Source organism: Saccostrea cucullata, unplaced genomic scaffold (genome assembly GCF_032062105.1).
Source record: "Saccostrea cucullata isolate Sc308-1 unplaced genomic scaffold, CSIRO_AGI_Scuc_v1 ctg818, whole genome shotgun sequence".
In the NCBI taxonomy this organism is placed as follows: domain Eukaryota; kingdom Metazoa; phylum Mollusca; class Bivalvia; order Ostreida; family Ostreidae; genus Saccostrea; species Saccostrea cuccullata.
Window position 1 is genome coordinate 26,258 of NW_026921316.1, and position 22,224 is coordinate 48,481.

The following is a 22,224-nucleotide window of genomic DNA, read 5'->3' on the forward strand; positions in this document are numbered from 1 at the left end:
AATTAAGATAACGGCTATAGAAAAAAATGTCAAAAATTTGTAAAGACAAAAAAACATGAATAAAGGTTACAAGGAATTCGATAAAGAGTAAGACTACAGTAACCGTGAGCAATGAGATCACTAAATTATACCTCCGCCTCCTATATGATTATAAAGGAAAGGTCCATTTTTTAACTGCTCTTGGAAATCCGAATAGTGTCAGATCAAAACGTAATATAGGAAAGGCACAATGCCATCATATATATACAGAATCTGTGGAAGTATCATTTAATTTCATCCACTAGTATAGGAGGAGTTGCAGAAAAGAAATAGGCACCCTCCGATATTACAGAAAGAACGGTAGTGTCCATGTTTTGATCTGGAAAACCCAAAATATGTGTCCAATCAAAGAGAAAAAATAGAAGGTGCACAATAGCATTATGTAACAAAAATTCTGTGAAAGTCTCATTAAATCTCTTAATTGTATAAGAAGAGAGTACTCCACAGCGTAACAGACAGACGGACATACATCCCGATCAATATATACCTTTTCAAGTATAGGAACAATTTTGAGACGATTCTATATTTTAGAGCTTGCCAGTTCAATTTTTAGACGGTGTACTTGCCTCGCTTGAACAGATAACAATTGCCGAGGGAAAAGAATAAACACGGAAGATATTTTTTTTAAATCCACGAGTTTCTAAAACATTCCTTAGTCCTTTTGCAGCCATTTGTCATATAGTACGTTAACTCTGTTACATCTTTGTATTTCTTGTAAACAGGATCTCACAGTGTTTAATAGAAAATCAGCTGTCCAAATCAAATCAACAAAATTTATATATTTAACAGTTTCTACCCTACAGGAGAAATTCAACATGGATACAAAATTTTCAAAAATAGAAATAACATAGAAATATAGGTAGGGAAATGTACCAGAAAAAATACTTTAAACCTAGTTGATTAACATAATATAGTGATAGTTATTCCTAACCAGTTAGTCGGATGTAGAACAAAAATGAATGTTTGTTTCCGTCGATTTGAGTCAAGTAGGTGCTTGAAAAAGCAAGTCACAGGCCTAATCACTACCTCCGCATATACAAAAAAAAAAAAAAAAAAAAAAAAAATTCAGCTCGGCTAAAATTTTGACAAATATGGTTTATTTAGAAAGCTAACATATTCTATTTTTTTTTTATCTCATAACCATTCTCTCCAATTCCAGTGCTGAGATGTTCGAATTGAAAGGAGAGATTTAGGGATTATTTTTAGTCAGCCATTTTGTAATTTTATTGAACATTTAAGGAAACACTGCAATGGAAATTTCATGATATGTAGATCTAACTATTAGGTGAGTCATTTTCGTGTTTTTTTTTTGCAAAATGTTAAATTGAATATCATATATGAATCTATATTTCCGTTTAACAGCAAAAATATTTTTTTTTGAATATTTGTTGGAGTTATAATGAACGCAGTTAGGACATTACAAACAGGCCTACATTGTAATAATCGTTTGCTTCTTTTCCATTTTCGAAAGTAACTCCTTACCCGTTTTTGCCATCTTCTATAAAATTTGTCTAATTCAGAGGGGTTCTCTCTTCTTAAAAATGAATGAGAAAATCTAAAAAAAAAATATGTTCCTTTGAAAATATGAACTAATATTGATTTTCCCAATGAACGCCATCTTGGATGAAATTAAGAGTCAATAATATATGTAGATATTGCAATAAAAATGCTCCATTAAGAAAATGCTCCATTAAGAAACATTTAAAAATACTTTAAATTTATATATAATTTATGTTTTGTGTGACGAAACAGAACGTACGAGATGTTGACATTCAAATACCCTTAAACTGGGTGGTAACATTGGTATTGCTTAAAATATGGTGCAGAATATCAAACCAATTATCTATATACATGTACTCTATACTATATACTATCACAACACCAGGTAAAACCAATGAACAAAAGAGTTAATAAAATACATATTTTAGATAAGTGAAATGCAGAAAAAAAAGCTAAAGACACTATAACCCCACTCCATTACATGTATTTTGTTTTTAAATTGCTCATTCATTTTCATTTAGAAAGATATCTTTTCAACACATCAAAGTAAATATTCTCACTTTTAGTACTTTACTACTGTCCTGTCATAGAAATTTATTTTATTCGACTATTTCATGATTTTATATCCTTCGGACTAGGAGTGCGTTTTGCGATGTCTTATTTTAGCTTTAATGATCGAACGCGATGACAAATGTGTACGTATTTTTCATCAGATTCCTTTGTAAAATGTTAAATTGTCTTCACCAACATATTTGGCATAGGTCAGAAATGCTTTACACACAAATTTTCTAACAAAGCTGCATACGTATTAGTTTAGTGTTTTTTCTGCAATTCTACTGACAATGATGTCGTTTAAAAAAATGGAACAATCTTCCAATATGCCCGTGGGGATCCGGGTTAGAATAGTTCCTCATTACCCCCTTGCTTGTCGTAAAAGGCGACTAACTGGGGCAGTCCTTCGGATGAGACCGTATAAACCGAGGCCCCGTGTCGCAGCAGGTGTGGCACGATAAAGATCCCTCCCTGCTCAATGGCCGCAAGTGCTGAGCATAGGCCTAACTTTGCAGCCCTTCACCGGCAATGGTGACGTCTCCATATCAGTGAAATATTCTGGAGAGGGACGTTAAACAGTACACAATAAATCAATCAATCCAACATGCTTCCCATTTGCAGCTTGGCCCTGATATTAATAAACCACTTGAAGCTTTATGTTAATATTCATTTCGTTTTTTCTGACAACCTCACCTGTCTTATATTTGACGCATTCATTTCGTAAGTTCGATGGTCAATGCAATGTCCTAGTCAGGAAATACAATTTATCATTAAGTCAACTGCTGACTGGCGTTTTCCATACTTATTGTTAGTCCATTATTTATACACCGAATTGACGACGGATTTTCCTGTCATTTCCAGATCATGAGAAGGAGCACACTGCAAGTGTGACAAATCTGCAGGGGAGGCTTTATCCTCCGAATGAGTCAACAGTGACCTACCATTCAGGACAATATCTAAACATTTCAAATAAAAAAAGTTAAAAATCATTAAACATTGTCAGTTGAGGCATTTTAGAGTTTCGGAGTATGTGCACCAAAAGTAGATTGTTGTGACTTACTTTTGGAATCTCATAATGTGATGGCTATATCTGAACATTTAAGATATATGTATAAAATACTTTAAATCATCATTTAAGATATAAAACACATTTAATCATCACACTTTTCAGTTGATTTTTCTTGAGTTTTCAGAGCTTTTGTAAACAAAATGTAGGTAACGAAGACCTACTTTTGGAATTTCATAGTTTTATCTAAATATACATGATACTTAGAGGCTTCAGATAGAACTGATAAGTTGTACAGTTATTTGAAGTCAAGGCCCTTGGGTCTCATTTTTGAGAACTCTATGAAGCCATTAGCTGATTTGATAATAAAGAGGTGGGTTAACAAACTCCATTAAATGGCCCTGTCATTATCCCAATTACAACTGTAACTGACAAAGTCCATTTGTCCATTTCGAAAATAAACACAAAGTGGAGACTTTATGCTTTAATTTCCTTTAAAAAAGTTCCTTTAAGAGTCAATGTTTTGAAACTCAAGCTTTGGTAAACTGCAATCTTTCTTGAATTTTGTAAAAGATGAGTGAATTTGAGCATCTTCAACTATTACAACATTTTAGCCAACCAAGTCATTCATTTTTTTCATGGATTAGAATCTTCTGAAACAGTTATTTCATTATATAATAGAATGTTTTAGATAAAATTTTTGGGGTATGCAAAATATTTAAAAACATTAAATTTTTGGCTTTTTTTAAATAAATTGTCAAGATTTGAGGAACATTACACGTTAAGTCTTGACGTCATAATACATGAACAAAAGAAAAATTATGTAATTTTTATTTGATTTGCAGACTGCAGTCACCAAGGATCTAACTGAAATTTAAGTTTTTTTTCAACTAAAACTTAGCATTTATGATTTTTACGAAATTTACATTCTGTAATCTTGCGGATTCTAAATTTTCTATGTTACTAAACGCATCTAAGATTGTTCTTTGATCTATTTCACTTCCCATTTTCTTTATTTTTAGCTATGTCCATTGTCTTTACAAGTATTCATTGAGTACACGAAAATTACCTAACGATGTAATAATATTTTTCTGAATGAATGACAAACGAGGAAGGGTGCAATCGATTGCCATTCTTTGCTGTGCTTCTTTGTCTTTAAAACCCATTTTTAAGGAATGATTGCCTAGCCTTGTGTGTTATCTGTCCAACGAAATGTGGATCGAGAGGGTTTCATGTTTATTCTCGTATAAAGGGGATGCTATTTATTTTTGCAAAAAAAAGTTGTTTGTCAGTCAAATTTTATCTAGTGATTTATCAATATTTTAAATTCATGTATAGATAGCGTTTGGATCAGTTATACATTCTATGTGTAAATGGATCAATAATGTTTTCAATCTAAAGATACTTCGGAAGACTGCTTGTTGTATATCCCTCACTTTATTGTATGAATTGCATTTTAAATTTTTTTCATCGTGTGTTCGATCACATTTTTTAAACAGAAATAAACAGTTGGTTAATATTTAGGTTACAAATTCCCCATAGGCAATACTTTACATGTATATATTTCGAAATTCTATGTAACAATACACCCTACAAGATGTTCTTGACCTATACATAACATTTAGTGTCAAAAGGTTTTATAGGGAAAAAATCCAATAGAAATAGATACGAGCTGAGCTGTTATTTGAATAAAAGCAAAAGAATTTAGGAAAAAACTCAATGATTAAAAGGAAATCAAACAAAGCGCAACAGGAAACAGCAGGAAAGGAAAGAAATATATGGCTTAACGGGAATCGAACCCACAACCACTGCATTTCTAGTCAGGTCTTGCACTAACTGAGCTATCCAGGCCAACATCCCCTACCCATACCCTCTTTAAATTGTCTTTGCTCTCCAAAATTCAATCCATGCTTTAATTTGCCTCTGGCTGAACTTTCACATGCTAGATCTAGGACGTTCAGCGGTAGGGATTTATGCAACCGGAAGGGAGAAAGTGTAGGACTTTATCGAAAATCAAATACGGGACTTTCTAGGTACTATGCTTACTGAACTACAGGCCGATAAATTCGACCCAAACTATAATACGGGCAAATAGTTTATATTTTAGGTTATATCATTGCTTTTTATAAATATTGATATTTGTAAGTATATCCTTTCAATGTTTACGGATTTTTGATTTGCTAAATCATGACATGGAGCACTTGGCATGTGTAACCAGTCAGCAGGTGACTACTCCATCACATCTGATGTGCTTGTGTGCTCGACCCAAAAGCTGTATTATTTTAATAAACGTTTAAGATTGATTAGTGTTCGTTATCTTTATATTTCTTGCACTAAATCACTTTGCTACCTTTTGCATTGAAACACATGCTGATTACAACTGTACAGTAATATTTCACTTACATTGGTTGCACTGGGATTGATAAAATCTCCATGATATTAGTATGACATTTAACGTTTGTGACGTAAAAATATAATGACAACTCAGGTGACCTATTGCTATCCGTTTTCGTCCGTCGTCGTCCGTCGTGCGTCGTATGTTAACATTTGAACATTTTCAGCTTCTTCTCTAAAACCACTGAACCAATTTCAACCAAATTTGGTATACAGCATCTATGGATGGAGGGAAACAAAAATTGTGAATTTCATGATCCCCACCCCCTGGGTCCTAAGGGGTGGGGCCAAAACCACTAAAATTATTGCAGTCTTTAAAAATCTTCTTCTTTACTCCTAGACATCAAGCAGGCAAACTGTTGTCGTGAATGTAATGAGCATTGAGTCCTCTACCCAAATTGTGAAATTCATGGCCCCAGGGTCAGGGGTTCTAGTGCTAGGGCGGGGCTCTATAGATTATATAGTGAAAATGCATTATTTCTTTGAAAATCTTCTTCTCTGCTCCTGGGTATTAAATAAACTAACTAAGCACAACGTTATGATGAGTAAGAGTGCCTCTTCCAGATTTGTGAATTTTATGGCCCCGGGGACAGGGGTTCCGTTGTTAGGGCGGGGCTCTATAGATTACATAGTGAAAATGCATTATTTCTTTGAGAATCTTCTTTTCTGCTCCTGGGTATTTAATAAACTAACTAAGCACATAGCTATGTTGAATAAGGCTGTCTCTTCTAGATTTGTGAATTTTATGGCCCCAGGGTCAGGTGTTCCGGTGTTAGGGCGGGACTCTATAGATTTTATAGTGAGAATACATTATTTCTTTCAGAATCTTCTTCTCTGCTCCTGGGTATTTAATAAACTAATTAAGCACAACGTTATGATGAGTAAGAGTGCCTCTTCCAGATTTGTGAATTTTATTGCCCCAGGGTCAGGGGTTCTGGTGTTAGGGTGGGGCTCTATTGATTATATAGTGAAAATGCATTTATTCTTTGAAAATCTTCTTCTCTGCCTCTGGGTATTAAATAAACTGACTAAGCACATAGTAATGATGAGCAAGAGTGCCTCTTCTAAAATTGTGAATTTTATGGCCCCAGGGTCAGAGGTTCTGGTGATAGGGCGGGGCTCTATTGATTATATAGTGAACATGCATTAATTCTTTGAAAATCTTCTTCTCTGCTTTTTTGTATTAAATAAAGTAACTAAGTATATAGTTATGATGAGCAAGAGTGCTTCTTCCAAAATTGTGAATTTTATGGCCCCAGGGTCAGGGGTTCTGTTGTTACGGCAGGGCTCTATTGATTATATAGTTAAAATTCATTATTTTTTGAAAATCTTCTTCTCTGCTTCTGGGTATTAAATAAACTGACTAATCACATAGTTATGATGAGCAAGAGTGCCTCTTCCAAAATTGTGAATTTATGGCCCCAGGGTCAGGGGTTCTGGTGTTAAGGCGGGACTCTATTGATTATGTAGTAAAAATATACATTAATTCTTTGAAAATATTTTCCTTTGTTTCTGGGTTTTATGCCAATGATCCAAGTATATATATATTTATGATGAAGAAAGGTGCATCAAGCAAAGTGGTTTCTTTATGCCCCCGGGGTCAGAGGGGGGTGGGGGGTTACATAGTCTGAAAATAAATTATTGCTTTGAAATCTGCTCTTTGGTATTAATCAACCATTTTATGATAACATTTGCAAAATTTTGAAATATGTAGCCCATGGGTCAGCGGTTCCTTTAGGGTGAGTAGCACAACTGGGTATAAAGTGGAAGTGCATTCTCTCTTTTTTACTCTGATCTACCTCTGGGTATTAAGTAAATAGAGTAAGCATTCTAAGTTAAAAATTATGATAAGCAATGGTGCCTCTTTCAAAATTGTAAATTGTGAATTTCGTGGCCTCTGGTTTAAAACACGAACCAAATTCAATTGTTGGAAAGATGTTACATGATACTCAGGTGACCTATAACGCCCGTGGGCCTCTTGTATTTTCATACCTGCAAAACCAGAAGTGACAATAGGTTTTTTTCTCCCCCGTCTGTTTAGCTGTCGATCCATCTGTCTGTCCCTCCCTGCTCAATTGCCCGGATTTCCGAGCATAAATCAAAATATGCAGCTCTGGCAAGTGAAGGCGTCTCCAAATGTTTAAAACATTCTCGAGAGGGACGATAAACAATATACCATCAATCAATCAAAAATATTTGAATTATTTAAAATGCGAACTTTTCTAATTTACAGTTTTTGATTCCTTGTTCATATAATTTATTTAACTTTTTCAGAGACCTGTACATGGAAATGTTTCTGTCTATATTCTCTGCAATATCATTTCTTCTGATAGTAAGTATCAGCATTACAAAAACCTGATTCATTATTGTAAAATTCAAAAAATGAGTATTCCAGAATATTTGATAAAATACAGTTATGCAAGTTACTTTAGTAAATGCATAGTTGTTGGAAAGCAACTATCCCTCTGAAAGGTATAAAGCATGTTTTCCTGTTATTTTATGATGTTTAAGTAGATCGTCTTGTTGAATTATTAAATATTAGCCTTTCTTCAGTCATCATAATCTAAGCACTTCCCTTTTTTTACAGATAAATTCCATTACATGTAAACCGAAATGGATTCACGAAGTAGAATTTTGCCCAATGGCAAACAACCTCTCAGATTGGTTGAGAGCATCTGACTCATTAAGATGCATACACAATCTAACCTCAAAAAGTCCAACAGAACAATCACATGTTTACCATTGTCTGCCTAGTAGTTTCCTAAACGAATCTGTGGAATTTTGTGGTGTAAGTGTACCCGTTGAGAAAGGTAAGTTGGATTTATGTCTTTGCCAGTCAAAAATATTCTTTTGGTTATAAAATATCTACGTCAAAAACACTAGTATGAGCACACAAATTTCACCTATGCTTATTGATATTGAATAATAATTCTAAAAAGTAAAACCAAACATCAGGTTAAACATAGTTAAACAACAGCCTGTGAAATTAATTTTTGTATTCACTTATATATATGCATGGGTGCCAAATTGAAGCTAAATATTTAGCGGGCTACTTCAAAATTGCTATAGCTAAAACGAAAAATATGGCTGAAATATTGCGACTCGGAGTTAAACAATATAGAATACATCAACAATCACAATCGATGAAATATGCCTAAGTGAACATCACCCTAAACTTTTTTCCTATACGGTATCACTCAAAGGTTTGTTTCTCTCCAAATGATACTCATATGGAAAAGGGAAAAAGATGCTGCATAGTGTAAAAATTTTAGATCTTTAACGGAAGTCTGCAAAATTGATCTTTGACATATCTGTTTTATTTTTTCAATATATAACTGAAACAGACATTAAGTTGAAAAACTAAAAGAACACGTTTTTAGTTTTATTTAATAGTCTTTTTTTCAGTTAAGGATCGAATAAAATAAATCATTTTATTTGCAGGAAATTGTCCCATATACACGTATGAGTTCGGTGATAATGTCTCCCCGAATGCTAAGAGCTGTGAAAAGTTTTCTACTGGATGTCCTGAACAGCTTTATTTTTCAAAAATGGTTTATATGTGTAAGTATATTTCTATATGTAAACAAAAATAATCTTTTTTCCCTGCTACTTATCGTAAGGTTGGATTGGACAAAGGTTTTCGTAGGATGATGATATAGCATGGTCATATTATATGAATTGGACATTGTGATCCATGATCCTCTTATGTTAAAAGAAATGAGAAATACATATATCTTAAATAAGCAGTGTACGTAAATAGTTTTTGTTATATGTATGAACGGATTGAAATGATCCTTTCAAGCCAGGTGTATCTATATCAGGGGGAAAAATGCATTCTTGTCTTTCTCCTTAATCCTATAGTAATAATCGCGCGACATTAATCTATTCTGAACTATTTTTAAATACATTCAAATCCTTGAACTAAAATGCACTATTTCCTTTTCATTATTTAAAAGAGATCTAGATGACTTCAAATGATATATGTATATTGATCTTAAAAGATATTTATTAAAATTCTGTTTCAGACTCAGAATGTTTGAATATAAATAAAAGGTGTCGTTGCTACAGAGCCGATTCAAACTGTGCTGAGGAGTGGTAATGATTTTTTATAACAAATATATATGATTGCTTTTTGCATGTTCTCAAATTGGTCAATATCGAATCTTTGACCACAAAGCTAAACTAACTGATTAATCAAAACGCTATTTTAACAATCAATGCACTATAGCTACCTTTTTCAAATATGGGTTAAGATTACAAATTAAGATGTTATTGTTTCTGTAACTGTTACAAACATAGCTACGTATATACATACATTTCATTTGCTGTGTTTCTCAATCTCACCAAATACGAGATAGATTTGAGAGCCATTTTCATTAACACTCAAGCTTAGAAGTATACACCAATTAATTCGCTCTAAGTGACGTCATGTTGAGGTTAATGATATCTCAATAAAAATAAAATGTAAAACTTAAAAAAAAAGTTTATTTAAGAAATAAACAACAACGTTAAAAATTTCTCTGGGAAATGAACTTGGTTGATCACGTCCCGACCAAGTACTTTTCCCACAGATCTTTTTAACATTGTTGTTTATAGCTTACATGTATAAATACATTTGAGACGACTATTCCGAAAAAAATACAGCATGTTTTAACCGTTTAATTCCGTTATATATTTGAAGTCAAAGGTAGTTGTATCGACTGTTTTAATATAAATAACTTCGGGTTAAAACAGTAAGAGAGAATTTAGGCTAAGTAAAGTATTTAAACCATTTTTCACACCAAAGTAATATCTTTTGAACATCTGTTGAAGGAAAAATATCCATATTTGAAATTAGTTTATAGACCCGCAACCAGTTGCAGACATGATGTCATCTTGATCTGTGATTCGGTCAGGCTATTAGGCTATTACGTACATATATGACCCCCAAATAAGTTCACGTATTTTCTTTCCAATAAGTTCATCTAAGAAAAATATTTGCAAACAGTTATATAGTAAATTAACAAATGAACAGATGTGACACGTACATAATATGCAGGAAATATATTTTCTGATGTAAATGCAATGTTGTCGAATTTTGCTTACTTTAAAAAGGCACATACTTAAGGTATAATAAAACTATTGGATTATATCAAATAAACCAACACAATTGCAGATAAAACGTCAACTCGGTCCGATGTGCAAAATAATTTTATTTCAAAAAAATATTTAAGATAATTTCAGAGAAGGTAAAAAAAGAATCATCACAAAACGAATCAATACGTATGAAATAGAAAGTTGATCTGCTTTAACCACATAGTATAAAAAATAAAAAAAAAATACTGTTTTTGTTTGTCAGTATTTGAATTGGGATTTCTGTGAGTTTGATAAAATCTTCTGCGACGGCTTCAACATTTTTTCCCATAAAAAAACTAAAAATAAAAAACTTTAGAGTTCATCTTACTGTTTAACACTGCCTCTGATAATTGTAATTCTTCATTTGTCGTTTGTTGTCATGCAACAAGTTTACAAGAAACACGGGTTTCTTTTGAGATTTATTCAGAAGTAATAACTATCAAAATCTGCAACTGAGCATTAAGGAGACAAAGTGGATACATTTTTAATGCAATTAAGATGAATATAATTTTTACTAAAGAATAATAAAACATTGCATTTTGTACAATTGAAACTTATCGTAACAACGTGGACTTGAATGATATTCATTTAACCATATTAGGAAAAAAAAATTCCTCCTTTCAATATTCCAGGAAGACTAGATACTAGACAAATATGAAGGTTTTTTCAGATTAAGGACCTTTATTTACAATTACGGAAATTAGTGAAATGTACTTAAATAGTGTTTTGTTCCAGTTCAGAGAAAGACGTTGATCCATCCACCAAACGAACAAACGAGATCACAGCATATTATGCGACGTAAGTAAGAAATTGTAACATGGAATATCATTTGACAGAAAAGTTGCGATTTATCAAATGAACTTCCAAACATTTCATTGGTAATATTTAAAAGAACAAAAAGTTATTCTTATTTGGAATTAACTGTAATTTCATGAAATCAGGGTTTAAAATTAAATCTAAAACGTTGTTCTTTCCTAGGACTAGAATGAATCTATGTCATTGGATAACAAATTCAAGACGTATAAAGCAATGTTATTTAAAAATAACAGATAACATTATGTCTTTTTCATTTTCACTCTTTAAAGAAACTGCTAAATTTATATCATCCTCAAGATTGCGGTGTTGCTATTAAAGTTTTTATCGACGTTATCAGCAAAGAAGAAATGACTTTGCGCATAATCTAAAGTTCCTAAATTGAAATTGAATTTGTAAATTGTTATTGGTCCTTGTTTTCGTTTTGTGACTTAGTGGCCAAAGAAATATTTTCAGGTTGTTTAAACACATAGCGTGAACAACCTGTAATTTCTGTGGAAAGACAGTAAAAAAAATAAAAATAAACGTCTTTTTTTCACATAGATAAAGATTTGATGTTAAAGAAATTTTTTTTGTCAGATTATAGTATATAAATAAATTTATAAAGAATATTTGGTTAGTGGTGAACATGAAGATAATGAGCACAAGATGATTTAATTACAAATTTAAAATATCTATTCTCCTGTAACTAATATAGATAATGGGATGTTTCCTTAAGTACAATATTTTTAGCTAAATTGTTCGTTAGATGAATATTTCTTCCAGGTCAGAAATAATTTCCATGAGTACTACCCGAAGAACAACACAATATTCGACGTAAGTAGGAAGGTGTTTACTGATATGTAATGCTGGATTGAAACATATATTTTTCTTTTTCAAATTAAGAAAATGATAATGTATGAATTGGATTTGAAAGACGATACTTCCTCATTTAATCGACTGTTGAAATTAAATTAATTCATGAGTATCGTTTTGTTTTAGTCCATATCAAAATCAAGATCAAGATCAGGAAACAGACAATTCCACGTAAGCTTACTGAAATAGTGTTATACAGCAACAATTTCATAGGCAGAATAAAATATCATTTCGTCTTTTTTTCCATGTTGAATTAATAATACCAGTGCTTTCATCATTTTTTTATGAATCAAAATAATACTAAATCGTCACTACAATCTCCTAAGTGACATAGGTTCAGACAGGGAGACAAGACAAAATATCATCCAAGTATCATGGCATATCAAACCATATTTCAAACTATCCACTTCTTTGCCTTGCATGTTTCTTTTTTTTCGCTTAACACAATTTTAAACAAATAATAAAGACTGTAAAAACAAAAAGATAAGGTTTTCATGCAATATAGTTTTTTTTAAAATTAGATTATTATAAAACAACAATGTTGGTTACTCAATCATCACATTATAAATTGCAGAATTGTGGCGATTGCAATTTGTGTGCCGATTGTGATGATTTTAGCAGGGGTAATAGTATTATGGTACAGAAAAAGATTATCATCCAAAGGACCAATCGAAAATCAGAATTATCGAAAAGGTATGTTACTTGTATTTTACTATTTACATATGGATATATAATGTGCAAACTTTTCAGTACTGTGTAATAATTATATTGTGTTGAAGTTAAGAATTTATTCAAGTCCAAAAGTACAAAATCAAAAATTACATTTTTACACAAAATTCCCAAAATGAGCGTGAATTACAGACAAACTCACACACGTCTCATCTTTGTCAAATCCTCCCACATTTCATAAACGAACTAATGAAACAAGTTTAAAAATAGTAGTAAAGTTAGGGGAAAGTTCAATGACATTAATTTATAACACAGGAAGCAATTTGAGTAAGCATAACAAATTCAAAGAAACACCAGTCTAAGATCTGACCATAAACCTGATAACAATTATGAGCTAATAGCATCGATACCGCGGAATGGAGAGAGAGAGCTGTCAAGTTTGAGCAATTAGAAACACGTGCAGCTGTGCACTTTCCGAAGATCAAATAAAATAATTGATTTTCCATAATAAATTTTCAGCACATCAATTTAAATATTTAAACAATGCCGAAATCATAAGTATATCTAAGAAACTAACAAAACGGCTTTATCAAAAATATGCATTTATACGAATGTACACAACAAATGTATAATAGAGTCTCATACTTTTCAAACATTGTTCATATATGAAGAAGAAAACAGTACATATCTCAAAACACTAAACTTTTTCCTTTACTAATTGAAGCTGTGTAAGGGAAATATTTTTTAAACCCCATTTTGTATTAATTTCGAATGAAAAATACAAGATTTGTTCAAATATGTTGTAGACAAGAATTTTGTACGAACCCGGCCCCAAGATCATCAAGCATCTTAAGCTTAAGTCAAATTCTGTCTGTTGTATTAAAATTATGTTGAAGTATAACAGGCCAAAATCAAACTGTTTCCCAATATTGTTTTTGCAAACGTGTTGTTATTTATAAAATTAGAGAATAATTCAATAAATAATGAATATTTTACAGTAGATTGAAAATTTGACTTAAGTCTAAGATTGTTTCATGATCCTTGGGCCCGGTGTCATACGAGGATTGTTCAGAAAGTTCTCGGACTACCGTCATTGCTTTTATCTCAGTCATATTATAAACACATTTCACAGGTTTGTTTCAACAATAAATTTAAATGTCGTGTATCAAGTATATTATAAGCATACTAATTTATTTCAAACCTGTTTATAGTTTTAAAATGTGAATATGGGAGCGCATAGCAGGTCAAGATTAAGTAAAACAATATCAATACAATAAATTAAGTCTGTTTCCATATCCTTAGAAAATTGGCCCAAAATAAGAAAAAATTCAACGTTCAAATTAATTAATTTTCACATCCTAAAGTATTATTCCAATTACATCCTACAATATTACTCCAAATTATGACTTTTCTGCTTCGTTGAAAAGAAATCAATTTTCAGAAAATTAGCAGTCCTTATTAAAGGAGGAAACATGGATGACATTATAGAAAGTCACGTAGCAGCAATTAATGAAACAGTTTTGTATTGTACTCTGGAAATACAGAGAGAACACTGTAATTGCTGGAGAAAGCAGGAAATATGAACAAAAGCCAACCATGCGTGTTTGTTGCTTCACACATCTACAAAATAAATCTTTTTATTGAAATGATGTGTGAATTAAATTTTTTTGAAGATAATTACACTAAAATTGACATGATCTATAATATATTTTGAAAATATATTTTCTGTCATAATTTTTAAAAATTAATATCCATCGGTTTAAAGTTAAAATCTGATGAGTTGAAAAATGGCGACTGCAATGAATCAGAAGGCAAACTGGACTGTGTTCCAATATCGATTTGTGATTCAATTCTACAGAAACGTATGTCATAAATACTTGGTTCACATGGACATAAATATTTTCTGCCCATAGAATGAGGAAACAGTTTTCTTCCTATATAAACAAGAAAAACTAAAAAAAAAAAGACAAGAGGAACAAAAGCAATAACGTGCATTTCGATTTCTAAAGAAGTCGACAAATCCATAGAAACATTTTTTTCCGCATACAAGTATGATACATTCATACAATATGAATATTTTGTTCATGTATTTTTAAGTTAAATCATATCATATTGCTTGAGATATTTAACATTTATAACTTTACCCATTTAAATGAATAAAGACAATATCCTTACTTTAATTTTTATCGTTTCGATCGACCAATCAATCAATCAATCACTCAAGAGAGAGAGAGAGAGAGAGAGAGAGAGAGAGAGAGGATCTGCAATACATGTATCTGGCTCGTTGAACCCAGTTTATCATTGTTTTGCTATCTTCGCAGTACAGTTAAGGTGCGCAATGGAAATATCGACAATATGTTGTATCTAAAAATGTATTCATAAACCGGATGGCGATTTTTTTTTGAAATACATTATCTATATCGGATAATTGTAATTATGGTCAATAACTACACATCGAAGACGATTGTGCTTTATATTTAGACTTGTAGCGTGATGCGGTTGTCACGTGATTTTAGCCCAATTATTTGTTGTATTGGTGTTACATATAAATTCCACAAGTGCAAGGGCATAACCAAGTTAAAATTCCAAGTTTAGTGTAAAAATATTTTCAACACACATTTTAGTTTCTAAAAAATGCTACAATCCTATCTAAATTCTGCAATTTCATTGTTAAAATTATATTTGTATGATCGAATGCTGTAATTTTTGCTGGACAACGGCATGAGATATTGATATAAGGAATTTTTTTTTAAGATGTCATAAGATGCAGTACTTTTCAGATACTTTCATAGTTCTAAAGTTGAATTGTAAAAGCTTACTATGATCCATAAGTGATTGATTGATTGTATATTGTTTAACGTCCCTCTCGAGAATTTTTCACTCATATGATGACGCTACCACTTGCCGATGGAGGGCTACAAATTTTGTCCTATGCTCGGCACTTAGGGCCTTTGAGCAGTGAGGGATCTTTTTCGTGCAAGCACCTACTGCGACACGGGGCCTCGGTTTATACGGTCTCATCCGAAGGACTGATATCCACGTCCCGCAGTTGGATTCGGACCTGCGACGTAAGGATTGACCCCTTACTTAGCGAATCTAGAGCAGACGCTCTAACCACTGCGCCACGCAGGCGACGATCCATTAGTGTATGCCCCTGCTCTAGATCCCCCACATTTCCCACCGATGTGATTGCATATAAATGTAATTTATTTGACCAGTGTAAATTATACGTAATGCACAGAAAATTTATTAATAAAATATGGAATAAGACATCAATTTCAAGTTAACGGCTTATAGAATATCAGTGAATTATATTTTATCCAATTGTAGAATACATTTTTTGTTGAGAAAATATTACTTGATCTGTCTCTCACTGCATACAAACTACGTCACGTTTTAAGAAATGACGTTACATTGGCAAGTATATTGCGATCAGTGAATTATTTATAACTTCTTTTGTGGGATTTCATTACCGACAAACCATCACGCCGTAGTAAGTTTTTTTTATATAGTTTGATGATTTCTTACTGGTTAAATTAGCAAATCAACTCATTTTGTGGTATTATAAGGAAGTGTTATATAACGTATATTTTGTTTGATGTCATGGTTAAGTTTTTCCCTTTCAAAGTAGGCCCCGCCTTTTTTTTGGTAACCATAACTGTGCTGCGTTGTCTTAGAGAAACTCAAAAAATGAACTGAATATTTTCAGTTATTAAAACTTAAATTTTCTTATTTTACAGTTACGTATGTTCCCGAACAGGTTACATTAAAAAAAGGTGAGCAAAACGTAAAACCATCCTTGATGAATTTTATAAATTTGATATTTAGTAGCTTTTTATTGATTTAGCACATTCATTTCGAATCATAAGACCCTTTCTTTATTACAAATAATCTTATTTTCTTATAATGCCTGTAAATAACATTAAGGTTTTTATTAATTCTCGCCATTACGACATAAAAAGTTCACATCGTACATGTATTCCATGATAGTGAGGAGGGGGTTGCATAAAGATTGCCCTCGAGAGGTACAATAATCATGAGGGAAGGATCGAATTTTTAAGCCTCCCGAAAATTTAGGCAATGGGTTGTTTAGTATACAGAATCAAGGACTATGCACCAAAGTAAAAGAAAATCAAATAAACAGAGTAAACTTTCGTTGAGATTAATATGAAATGGATAAGGAATCTTAAAGAATACTTAAAGATTCGAATATACATTCTACTTAAATAAAAGTGTTGTGTTTTGCATGCGCTCTGCCTATATAGTAGTCAGGGTTTGACACATGTTGCACGAGCCGGAGGCTGGAAGTGGAATGACACTTCCGGTCTTTTCGACTGTATAAACACTTTTTTTTCCAGTTTCTACTCCTAACTTCTACTTCTAACCTCTAAGAAAGATCTATGGAACGGTTATTATTAACATATTGCAATTGTTTATTAATAATGTACGTTATATGAAATATTTCAAATTTATAAACGCGTACTTAACAACCAGTCTAAATAACCACTATTTCATTCATGTATGCTGAATTTTTTTCTTAATTTTAGATGAGGAGAGTACCGACTTTCCACTTCATAAACTTTTATGCAGCATTGGTAGAAATCTAAGAAAAACAAGTATTGAAGCATTCGTCTTTCATTTGAGTGGTAAGTGTTTTGTATTATGCTTATTGTAAAGAATTCTTCATCAAGGTGTGTGAGTGTCGTTGTCCTGCTAAAGGAAATACATTAATTTAATACTGCATTGTTCTGCTTTGACAACAGAGAAATTTAAGATAACCTTTAAGAATAATATTTCAAATTTATTTTGTAATCTTTCTATCCTTTACTTTACTAAAATTATAGGTGTTAAGTAGTATTATAAGTAAACAAAATTGAAATGGAGCATAAAAAGGTGAGAATAATATTCTGATAATAATTTTTGAAGATTGTATTAAGACTCTTGGTCTACCAACATTCACTTGAGCTTTGAGAGCAAAGTAACTTCTTCAACCTTTCAGTGCGTAAAGAAGAATATAGAGATAACGAACAGTGTTCAATCTCAAAGTCCATAAAACAATACAAAAGAAGAACAGAGCAAACACGGACCTCCGAAACATCAGAGATTGGATCAGGTGCCATGGATATGTAAGCATCCCTGCTGACCAGTCACACCCGCCGTGTGATCCTTGTTATGATCAGGAAATAATGGAAAAATCCGTCGTCAATTCAGTGTATAAATAATGGGCTAACAATTGGTATGAAAAACGTCAGTCAGCATTTGACTCAATGATAAATTGTATTTGCTGACAAGGTCATTGTATCGACCATAGAACTTACAAAATGATGACTTTAAACGAGACAGCTGATATTCTTGGTTCATCAAGAGGAAAGAGAACAATAGAAGCATTATTTTCGTCCTGGGCCAGACAAAAATTACCTTTTTATTAATAATACCTATAATATTAAAAAACCTTAAACTTTCAAAAATTGAATGACATTTGCCAAAAAATTCTATTTAATATGCAAATATCCCAGTTTCAGCGTCATTGGGTCGCTTTGAAGGACGGATTGTTCTCATATTTATTATATTTGAGAATACAATTTTTAAAAAATTATGAAGAAACAATTAACAAGTATTGGAACCATTGATTTATATTTGACCGTTTTATGGAAGGACCAAAGTTAGGTCAATGTCATTATATTTTCCTTGAAATTTTATACTCGTACTTATCATATCATGGCCATTTCTATTGTTTACAAAAATGAAGTATTTCCTTTTTACATAACAAGATGATACCACAGTGGGTTTATTAGATGATACCTGATCAATCAACAGGTTAAATATAAAATAAATGGTCAAATCGAATTTCACTGCTCTAATTTTTGGCAATACGAGGGCTATTCAGAAATTATTGAGACATTTACTCTCGCTACATAAAGGGAGGAGGTTCTGTACGTGTACATTATTTGGCCTATTCCAATTTTAGCGTAATCACTGTGCATGGAGTTGTGGCGTTATCATAAAGAACAACATATGGTTGTTTCCACTATCGGCATAATAAATTCGTCAAAAATAAACAATGATATCTTCAAAAATAAAGTGTTAATATATTTTGTACACGATCAGGTATACATCTGTTAGGTTTTTTTTTAAATATGTTAATGTTTTCTTAGCCGTATTCATGAATTAGCGAATTGTTGTCTGCGACAAAGCCGCTAAAAATGAAGCCCGAAGTACACATACAGTATATTAAAGAAATGCGTCAAAATTTTTTCACGAATTGAACAAAATTGCAAATTTTCAACTTAAGAGGTAAAATAGTAAAATTACAGATATGAACTTTAATATATGTTTATTGACCTGGAGCAGTATCACTACATCATTTTAACGTCACACCAGCTGTAGATTTTTCACACGCTAAATCAACCGGAAAGTATTAACTCTTTTACTGTCATTACATGTGACCTTTTAAAAAAATAAACTCTCTTTTCTCTTAAAATATTGCTGAAAAAATATAATGGGTGTGATTGTTTCCCCATTGTAAAATTTGTATTTAGTAGCACAGAGGACCTATTTTTACACCGTGGATCAAGGTTATTTAGTCCGTAATGATTGTTGGTCGTCCGGGGCCTATGATTTTAGTCTAGTTAAATTATCTTTAAAATAAACATATATACAGTCAAACCTGTATTAAGCAGTCACCCACGGGATCCATCAAAAGTTTTATGTTTAAAAAATCAACTAAGGCATTTACGTTTTTTGCATTCCTTTTGTTTTTGTAGGTCATTTAGTTATGAAAAGAGTTTTCTACAGCGCTACACATATTTTAGGTATAGTCGCTGCACCCTTGATGTCAAAGTTCATTTTGTTGTTATAATCAGGTTTATGTACTGTGCTTAAGTTTTTGATATGATCTTCGTAGTTCATCGAAACTACATTAAAATTCCGCGATATGAAATAGAAAAATGGATATATAGAGAGTTTTATTTAATCAAATTCTTACTGGAGGTCCACAGGGAGTTTGAACGTTGGTCTTAAAGTTTTTCAATAACCAATTTTGAGACTGCGCCAGGTACCCTTACCATTGACACATAAATATATACATGTACCACTATAAAGAAGAAATATTATTATACCTCATTATAAATATTCTAAACAACATGTTATCTGATTGGTTCTGGGTTTTTAACGTGATCGGTCTGTTAAACATCATATTTCCCGGCCGTTGGCACGCTTTTCATCGTATTCCACCTCTTCAGAACACGTAGTGTATTTTTCCGCAATATAGTTCTCGTTCGTTAAATGAAAACTCCCGAAAGAAGATGACGTCACGATAGCCTGATTAACGTTACAGAACTGATGATAAAGTGTTGACCAAATACTTAAAAACCAAAGGATTTTAAAGTACAACTGTAACTTTACGTAAAAATGAAAGTGAATTTGAGAGCGATGCCAAGTTTGAAAGTTTCTGTTCATTTCAAAGGTTTTGCATGTCTCGGTATAATTAACAATTTATTTCATGAATGTTCGGGAAACATGAAGACTTATTCAGCCAAGAAATATCATATTTCCCTCAGGCGAAGCCCTCGGAGAATATGACTTTTCTTGGCTGAATGAGTCTTCATATTTCCCTCAGTATTATGCAATAAATAAATAATATATCTGTGAAATATTTTTTGCTGTAATGAATTTTTAGTGGTTATCAGACATATATACGTGCCATTTTTTTTTTTTATCAAAAAGCTTTCATAGGAAAGAAAAAAAATCCAGGATGTCTCAGTAATTGAAGAAACAACCCTCGTATTAATAATTTTCATAAGGTTTATTTATATTTGATTTCTGTCCTATTTCAACATTTGTTGATAGCCAATGTAGTCATGTAAATATTAAAAATGATTAATAAATAAAGTCGCCTACTCTGACTAACTTTTATTTTTTGCAAAGACACCTGCGTGCAAATTTCTGCTGAATTATCTTTCAAGGTTTTTTTTTCATTATTATTTTGAAATTAGTTTCAATTGGGATGAGATGATTTCTTGGGACGAGTTCGAGAAGCTTTCTTATGTTCAGAAAGAACTTTTAAAATATAAAAGTTTCTTATGTACCTGTTATGTATTCCCAAGAAAACGATAAGTAATCACTACGTCATTATCTAATGACTGTTAAATGTAATTGCTCAAACAGCTCAAGTAAATTTTGCAGATGAAATGTACTTTTACGCTTGCGTTTTCTTGGATTATTCTTGTATGAAAAATACAAGCTAAATAGTATTTGAAAACAATACATGTACCATTTGAAACTCGAAGAAAGCTGATATTGGTCAATTGTCCAGTAATCCATCAAAGCGTTTCATTTAAAAAAAATATTCTATTTCTGTTTTGTATGCATTGCAAAAATTAGGGTAATTAAAATTGTTAAGAAAAAAAATGAAACCATAAAAGCTGTTTTGCTCTTTCCAAATTGAATAGACATGTAGATAAATGTCCAAGATAAAAAATAAATAGTACGTATTAAAAAAAACACAATTGATTCCATTTTAAAATGATGGCAATTCAAAAAAAGGTTATTCTATATAGAGATTAAGGGGGTTAAGAATGAGAGAAAATCCTGCAGATGATAAGGATTTAAATCCTTTGGTTGTATGCAAGAGCAGGGAAGTTGATTTACATACACTTCAGTGAACAGTATCAAGCAAAGTACCATGTTAAAAACGAGTGACTTCGACGAGATTTGTTATACATGAGCAATACTCTTGATGTTTTTCGTTTACCTGAAATGCTGTATTGAGCCTTTATTCATTTATACAAAAAAATTTCAGACCCAAAGAAAGACAAAAACTATCAACCGATAGATGGACTACCAGATGGCAGCAATGTTCTGTTACAGCTGCATAAGATGTACGATTTTACCTTGAACATGTGTCTACTGGAAGCTTTTTTAGATAAAGTAAACGAACATAAGCTAAAAGATCAATGCATCGACTTTGCAATGAAACACAAAAGGATTTACTATACAAAAGGAAGTGTTTGCAAAAAAGGTAAAGACATATTATTATAACTCATAATTAAGTTTACTTTTTTTCCATTTGATACTAGTAGTAGATACAGTATTATTTTGTTCTATACGGAGCAATAAAACCAATATACATGCGTATGTATTGCGACAGAGCCAATTTACTTTGAAAGTTGCCCTTTCATTGGAAGTTAAGACAGAACCCAGGTTCTTTTCTAAAAAAAGACATAAGGGAAACGTACTTTGTTGAAATTTTATTATTTTACTTTTTTTTATGTTAATCATAA

At 32.0% G+C, this 22,224-nt stretch overlaps 1 protein-coding gene across 1 annotated transcript in view; it reads left to right on the top strand.

Annotated features, from left to right (window-relative positions):
* The first annotated feature begins 1,271 nt into the window (after positions 1-1,271).
* The window catches only part of LOC134259692 (uncharacterized), a 30,421-nt gene continuing 9,468 nt past the window's right edge, over positions 1,272-22,224 (top strand). Inside the window, exons 1-12 of the mRNA XM_062742285.1 lie at positions 1,272-1,324; positions 7,766-7,823; positions 8,079-8,301; positions 8,933-9,052; positions 9,517-9,586; positions 11,342-11,404; positions 12,185-12,235; positions 12,401-12,445; positions 12,849-12,967; positions 16,684-16,719; positions 17,491-17,589; positions 21,744-21,962. Of these exons, the coding sequence (XP_062598269.1) occupies positions 7,776-7,823; positions 8,079-8,301; positions 8,933-9,052; positions 9,517-9,586; positions 11,342-11,404; positions 12,185-12,235; positions 12,401-12,445; positions 12,849-12,967; positions 16,684-16,719; positions 17,491-17,589; positions 21,744-21,962 (1,093 nt within the window). The 5' untranslated portion in view covers positions 1,272-1,324; positions 7,766-7,775. The remainder of the gene's footprint in view (positions 1,325-7,765; positions 7,824-8,078; positions 8,302-8,932; positions 9,053-9,516; positions 9,587-11,341; positions 11,405-12,184; positions 12,236-12,400; positions 12,446-12,848; positions 12,968-16,683; positions 16,720-17,490; positions 17,590-21,743; positions 21,963-22,224) is intronic.